We start from the raw sequence: 7,707 nt of genomic DNA on the forward strand, positions 1-7,707 counted from the left end.
AAGCGATGCTTGATTTGCAATTCACACGAAAGCGCCCGGCGAACCTCTGGTAATATTTCAATCCACATTTCAAGGGAAGTGGCCTTAAAATAGCGGCCTAAATTGTTCTGCCGCGGCCCGGACACTCCTTCATGCATTTTATAACGCTGAGGGCCCAGGGCCTTTTCCCTGCACCTCACCACCCCCATCCACTCAGTATCTTCTGTGCTGAAGTGTAATTAAAACTTGTTCTTAAGTTTGGGGCAACTCACACTGCTTTGTGGTATGAGGTGTGTGTGTGTGCTTATGCTTGGAGCGTATATGTTTGTGCGTGTTAACTAAATATCACTTTGGATGACTTTAATGTCTCTCCTACGAAGGAAAAAAAAATGCGAGGCAGCCGTGGGACCAAGCCTAGTTGGTTGGAAAACTGAGTTCTCAATGTGTGCCTTTTAAAGAGACCATTAACCAGTAAGTAGCCCACTTCCCTGACTTTAGGGACAGTTTGGAAATGCAAACAGAGATCTTAGGAGCTTTCCAACTGGGTTCCCAGACAGGAAAGTTCTAGAAAAGGCCTGTCAAGGCGAAGCTACCAAGACAAACGTTAAGGAGCCAGATCCCTGGTTCATCTTCAAGCTGGTCGACAGGATGTTCATGTCTTTTTATAATCTCTGCCCATACCCCACGTTTACTCTTGCAATGAGCTTGTAACAGGCTAAGCTTCTGGCTTAATTTTTCTTTATTGTAGGAGGCACAGTACTTTTTTATTTTTTTTTAATCTTAAAGAGATTATTTGGGTTCTCTCTAATCCCATTTCAGAAAACCCTCTCAAGAGTTTATGGTTCCTTCACCCAAGACATACTGAGGAAGGCTGCAGCTCTGATTACTACTGAGACCCATGGCAGAGAACTTTTTTTTTTTTTAACTTCTGACTTTACCAATTAAACAGGGCCTTCCTTTCAACTCCCCACCACCTCCAAAATGATTTAGTTCAAGACACCCTGACTCTGGAGCATTCCTTCCAGAACACCTGGTGCTCTCCCTGGGAAGCATCCCCAAGAACTCTACGCTAATACCTACAGACAGTATTTTGAGATCTCACGTAGATAGATATATTAGGGGATTGGAGGCCCAAAAAAGTATCCTTTGCTCTAGGATGTGATTTAAAATCATGTTTAATTATCAAGTTTCATTAAAAATCCTTGCTCAAATTTTGAAAAGCCTAATAAGATTTCCATTAATTTAAACATAGCCCTATTCCCAGGCCAGCCCTCCCCCCCACCCCAAAGCTTTCTCTTCCCTCTTTTATCCCTGGTTAAATATGTAAATAAAATGTCTAAAGTCGTTCTTCAAAGAAGACAAAAGAAAAAAAAGAGCTGAGGGGAGAGAGACAGCCATAAAATTCCTCCCAGCTCTCCATAACGCTTGCCAGAGGGGGGCCGGTTTCCGAGCCAGGGCTGAGCAGCAGGGGACCCGGCTGCTCTGGAGTCACTCGTCTCAAATCCCACACACAGGAGAGAGAAAAATAAAATATCTTTTCAGCTGGAGCCATCAAAGGGGTCCTTTCATTTATTAGAGTTGCCTTCCACTCTCGATATCTCGGGGCCCTTATTTTTAGATACTAATGTGTATTTGTTGCTTTTCTTTTTCTTTTCTGGGCTGGGCAGATGGAAGAAATTCTGTTAGCTTTTTCTTTTCTTAATATATTTAAAGGGAGAAGAAAACAACGTGAAGTGGTCACGGCTAAAATAAAAGGTCGGAACACGATAGAAGTAACCAGAGCATAAAAGACCAATTACGTGGGGCAGTCTCAAATAGCTCACACCCTGCTCCGGAGCTGAGCTCACCCAGGCTACTTCCACGCCCCCACGCCCCTCGGGGCGGGGGGGGGGGCTGTGGAATAAGAAAAAAATGAGAACAGAGTGTCAGGCAGGACCCCTAGCAAACCAGCCTGTCTTAAAGCTCAGCGATGGCCCAGGGGTCTGACCTAACTTAAAGGGTTTTGGAAACAGCGTACTAGACTATAAATATCCAAGCAAACTATTCTTACACGGGCCGCAAGCTCTCACCACACGGCAGGTGTTTTTTTCTGGGTAACTAACACGGTGGTGGGTGATGGCTCTGACTGTGTTAACCTCAGTCTTCCGGACCACTGTTTCCCGGATCCAACTTCCTCCCGTGAAAGGCAGAGAGGACCAGGGGATCCAAAGGTGAGGCATGAGCCTGCTCTCCTCTACCCCCCCACCCCCACCCTCGCTCCCCCACCCTCATCCCCGGACTCAGCAGGTCCTGGGAGTGTCCCAGCCTCAGGTCTGTCCGCTAAGTCTGACAAATGAAAGCGGGGTGAGGAGGAAGAACTCCCTGCAGATGGCACACTGAAGCCTTGTTTTAATTAGAAGTCGATCCTCTGGAGGAAGCGCAGGGCAGGGCGGGGAGGAGGGGTCCTGGGCAGCCTCGCTCCTGGCTTAGCTGTTGGAGGTGGCCACCGAGGGCTTCCAGGCATGTGTGCACCTAACTCGGCCCTGGGGTGCGCAGGACTGGCCGAAAGACGAGCAGAGTGCTTGCTGCACCTTTGCAGTTGGGGGAGTCCGCACTGGAGGTCCGGGCAGTTTCCCAAACACTTAAAACGCAGACCTAAATGGGGGCGGGGTGGGGTCTAAAGAGAGAGTGGGCCACCACCCTGAGGGCTCTTTATCCGAAGCCAAGTCCGCGACAGGTGCCGCACCCCAGATCTCTCGGACATCCGAGGGCTGGGGTGGGCTCCTATGGTGCACTCACTCCCTGTGCGGGGGGGGGGGCGGGGGAAGGAGGTGGAAGCTCTGTGCCTTTATCACAGTTTAGCCCAAAACCAACCAAGGGGCAGGAGCCAGTCTGGCAAGGCAAGAGAGAGAGCCCTCCACTCTGCGTGGGAACCAGCCGTGCGCGTGTAGGCCTGGGCTCAGCCTCCGCCTCCCAGGAGAGCGCAGGCCGAGCACATCTTTCGCCATATAATATAAATAGACAACTTCCTATAATAAATAAACCCAACCTCTTGGAGAAACCACTAGCCGGCTTGGCGCGATGGCCCCCAACACGGTGGCCTTGGCGGGGCAAGGGTCACCACGATTCAAGCCGAGCCCCTCTTCCCGGGGTGTGGGGTGTCAGCGGCCCGGAAAGTCTCCTCCCCATCCCCTCCCCTCTTTCTTTGAGTAGACCTTGCAGAAGAGGCCCTAAACTCCTGCTTCCCAAGTCCCCTCCCCCTCCCCTGCGCTCGGCCCTTTTGAAATTTCAAAGGCAGCCCCTCCCCGGAGTCCGAGCCCCGCGCCCCGGGCAGCAAACCCCCAGCTTCGGGAAGATGCGGGCAGCTTTACAAGCCGAGGGGCCACTTTATGAGCACGATCATAAAACGCAAATCCCGTGTCTCTTTGAAAGTGCCCTCCGCCAGAGCCGGGTCGTAAAAGTAGAAGATGCGTCCCCAGCCCCCATCCCCGGGTGAGGACCACCCTTACCCGGGTCCCCAAACTTCCCGTAACCTCGGCGTCCTTGGGGTACCGGGGACAATCTCAAGCCCCCCTCCCCTGGGGCGGGGAGGGCAGGCAGAGAGGCCGGCAGGAGGTGAGGCTGGAAGCCGGGGTCCAGCCCCAAGCTAGGGCTGAGGGCGGAGGCTGCCCGGGGCGCAAGGCTTTCTGATGCAAAGCAGCAGCGGGGCGGGGCGGCAGGCGGAGGCGGGGCCTGTCACCAATCGGCTTTTTTCGCCCCCCTCTTCGCTACCCTTTGCCTCTTTGCAAGTCTTCTCATCCCGGGACGCCGAGCTGGAAACAGCTGCGGGCGCCGGGAGGGAGGAGCTTCGGGGCCCGGGGCCACGGTGCGCCCGCGCTGCCCCACCACGGTCCGCGATCGCGCGCGCCCGGAAGAAGAGGCTAAAGTTTGCGCGCAGAGCGGCGCTCGCTCCGCCGTATTGTTTGCAAACTTCGCTCCCCTCCCCCGCCGCCCCCGACTCCGCTGAGGCCGCGCGCCCACCGCGGTGGCCCCGGGCGCCGCGAGCGCTCCGGCCAGGCTGGGTGGGCATGCGCGGGGGCCCGAGCCGGGGCGCGGAGCCGCGGGCAGTAGCAACAGCCCGTGCCCGGGAGCGGCGGCCCTGAGCGGCGAAGGGACACCGCGGGCGCCACCATGCAACACCCGGGCCCGCGCCTGTGGCTGGTGCTGCAGGTGATGATGGGCTCGTGCGCGGCCATCAGCTCTATGGACTTAGAGCGCCCTGGAGACGGCAAGTGCCAGCCGGTGGAGATTCCCATGTGCAAGGACATCGGCTACAACACCACCCGCATGCCCAACCTGATGGGCCACGAGAACCAGCGCGAGGCGGCCATCCAACTGCACGAGTTCGCGCCGCTCGTGGAGTACGGCTGCCACAGCCACCTCCGCTTCTTCCTGTGTTCGCTGTATGCGCCCATGTGCACCGAGCAGGTCTCCACACCCATCCCTGCTTGCCGGGTCATGTGCGAGCAGGCCCGGCTCAAGTGCTCGCCGATCATGGAGCAGTTCAAATTCAAGTGGCCGGACTCCCTGGATTGCAGCAAGCTCCCCAACAAGAACGATCCCAACTACCTGTGCATGGAGGCACCCAACAACGGCTCAGATGAGCCCAGCCGGGGCTCTGGCATGTTTCCTCCGCTCTTCAGGCCCCAGAGGCCCCACAGCGCGCAGGAACACCCACTAAAGGACGGGGGTCCGGGGCGCGCAGGCTGTGACAACCCAGGCAAGTTCCACCACGTGGAGAAGAGCGAATCCTGCGCACCGCTCTGCACTCCGGGGGTGGATGTGTATTGGAGCCGCGACGACAAGCGCTTCGCTGTGGTCTGGCTGGCCATCTGGTCCGTGCTGTGCTTCTTCTCTAGCGCCTTCACTGTGCTCACCTTCCTCATCGACCCGTCACGCTTCAGGTACCCCGAACGCCCTATCATCTTCCTCTCCATGTGCTACTGTGTTTATTCAGTGGGCTATATCATCCGCCTCTTCGCGGGCGCGGAGAGCATCGCCTGTGACCGGGACAGTGGGCAGCTGTATGTTATCCAGGAAGGGCTGGAGAGCACGGGCTGTACTTTAGTCTTCCTGGTACTTTACTACTTCGGCATGGCCAGCTCTTTATGGTGGGTGGTCCTCACCCTCACTTGGTTCCTGGCTGCTGGCAAGAAGTGGGGCCATGAGGCCATTGAAGCCAACAGCAGCTATTTTCACCTGGCAGCCTGGGCCATCCCTGCTGTGAAGACTATCCTGATCTTGGTGATGCGCAGGGTGGCAGGGGATGAGCTCACTGGTGTGTGCTATGTGGGCAGCATGGATGTCAATGCTCTGACCGGCTTCGTGCTGGTCCCGCTGGCTTGCTACCTGGTCATCGGCACTTCCTTCATCCTGTCCGGCTTTGTGGCGTTATTCCATATCCGGAGGGTGATGAAGACGGGTGGAGAGAACACGGACAAGCTGGAGAAGCTCATGGTACGCATAGGGGTCTTCTCCCTCCTCTACACTGTGCCGGCCACCTGTGTGATTGCCTGCTACTTTTATGAACGCCTCAACATGGACTACTGGAAGATGCTGGCCACCCAGCACAAGTGTAAGATGAACAATCAGACTAAGACACCCGACTGCCTGATGACCACCTCCATCCCGGCCGTGGAGGTCTTCATGGTCAAAGTGTCCATGCTTCTGGTGGTGGGCATAACCAGTGGGGTGTGGGTCTGGACTTCCAAGACCCTGCAGTCCTGGCAACACGTATGCAGCCGGGGGCTAAAGAGAAAAAGCCGGAGGAAACCAGCCAGTGTAGTCACCAGTGCAGGGATCTACAAAAAAGCCCAGCACCCCCAAAAACCTCATCTTGGGAAGTATGAGCTTCCCGCTCAGCCTTCAGCTTGCGTGTGAAGGCGGGGCTGGCAGCAAGAACAGGACAGTCGGAACCCAAATGGGCAGCTTTTCTTACTTGGCTGGTTGTTGGTAAATCAAAGTAAAAAGAATATATACATATATGTATATATATGTGTGTGTGTGCATATATGCATACACATATGTGTATGTGTGCATACACACACATATATACATACGTACGTACACACACACGTACACACACATGAAGTCAACCTTGAAGTTCAGAATGATGTCCTAGGCTGAAGGTAAAGGGTTTTCTTCAGTTTGCTGCCTCCCTGAAGGGTCGCTGCTCATGAAGGAAGGAGCCTCCTTGTGTAACTAATTTGTGGTAAAGTAGTTGATTCAACCACCCTCAAGACGGCTTTTGTTTAGGCCTCAAACACACATCTGTGTGTTCTGAAGACTTGGCTGTCTGTGCACAAACTGGAGGCTGGAGCTCCTTTGCAAGCTCAAGAGCTTCCCTTGGGCCAGCCAGTGAGCCACTCAAGGGCCCGCTCTCCCTCCCTCTGCCTGCAAGGCTGCTGTATGGGTGGGAGGGAGGGTGAGGAGAGGGGTTAAAAGAAGGGACCCTGAGCCCAAGGCCTGCCTGCGGGTCCCTTAAAGAGAGTCACTCCCCCAGCCTTCATAGCCATGTTTCTCCCAAAACAGAGGCCACCCTACCCTCTCACCCCACGGCAGATCTAACACTGGAGAATACAAATGCTGTGCAATACCTTTTTTTTTTTTTTTTTTTACATTTCCCCACTCCGTATGAAAACAAATGAGAAAAAAAAGTATTTTTGTTGTAAATAAAAGGCAACAAAAAAAAAGTCATCTAACAAAAGAATTTAGAGGCCCAAGCCTCAGAGTTGGGGAAGGGGAGGGGGCTTCAGCCTGATACATTTTGTGGCTTTTTAATGGAAACCAAGCCAGTGTGTTCTACACACTGGGACTGATTTGTGGAGAGGAGGGGGGAGGGGGGAAGCCAGTGAAGAGCACCAGAGGGCTTATTGACTCTCTGAATTGTTAAACAAATGATTTCCATGAGTGGTCTTGAAGCACTTGGGAGGACAAACTTTGTCTCCAGCCAGGGAGGGCGACGCCTGCCTCTGTATATCTGTAAGATAGGATATTTTTCATGTTCCACTATTTTATTAAAAATAAAAGACGTTCTTTAGTTTGTTGCTAGTCACTGTGCCTTGGTGAGGGGAGTTGTCTCCATCTCTGGGCAGATTCTGGATGTGCAAGGCTGGTTGGATTGACCATGAACCTGGGGGAGACAGGCAGGTTTTGAGGCCGACAAAATAAATCATCCTGGAGCTTGGAGGCATGCATGCCGGGCCGTGGGTAAAGCTGGCAGTGACTGCCCACAAGGCTCCATGGATATGGAATGTGGAGACCACACTCACCCAAGAGCCCTTTGAAGCCCCTCCCAGAGGCAGCAGTATGTACCTGACCTACTTACTGTGTGCACCAGTCTGAGTGGACCACTCTACCGCTGCTCTGTGCCATGGGGTACCTTTCAGAGCTGGATAGGTGAAAGTGGGACTAAGTGGGGGTCACCAGCAACAAATTCAGAAGCTTGGCCACCTTGAAGCTCCCAGCACCCATTCTGCTCATCACTTAAGGCAGTTATAGGCCCCGGGGCAGGCCCAGCATCCACTGCACTAAGGCTTGACTGAGCTGAACTTCTAGCTAGAAGGACCCAATGGCACAGTTCAGCTCTGAGGAGTTGGGGCTGGGGTCAGTGTAGACCTACTGTGCTATACCCAGGGCCTGCCAGCCCAACTCTGACCTTCATAGCTCAGAAGCACTTTAAACTATTTGAGTCCTTCTGGAGCAGAGATA

General features: G+C 54.2%; 1 protein-coding gene across 1 annotated transcript; it reads left to right on the top strand.

Moving 5' to 3' along the window:
* The first annotated feature begins 3,754 nt into the window (after positions 1-3,754).
* Positions 3,755-7,042, top strand: Fzd10 (frizzled class receptor 10). The gene has a single exon (XM_031338042.1). It carries the CDS (start codon positions 4,129-4,131, stop codon positions 5,875-5,877), a length of 1,749 nt encoding a protein of 582 aa, XP_031193902.1. The 5' UTR covers positions 3,755-4,128; the 3' UTR covers positions 5,878-7,042.
* The last annotated feature ends 665 nt before the right edge of the window (positions 7,043-7,707 follow it).

Source organism: Mastomys coucha, unplaced genomic scaffold, assembly GCF_008632895.1.
Source record: "Mastomys coucha isolate ucsf_1 unplaced genomic scaffold, UCSF_Mcou_1 pScaffold22, whole genome shotgun sequence".
NCBI classification, from domain to species: Eukaryota; Metazoa; Chordata; class Mammalia; order Rodentia; family Muridae; genus Mastomys; species Mastomys coucha.

Coding starts and splice junctions, on each gene's coding strand:
- Fzd10 (XM_031338042.1), top strand. CDS start 4,129: ATGCAACACCCGGGCCCGCGCCTGTGGCTGGTGCTGCAGGTGATGATG.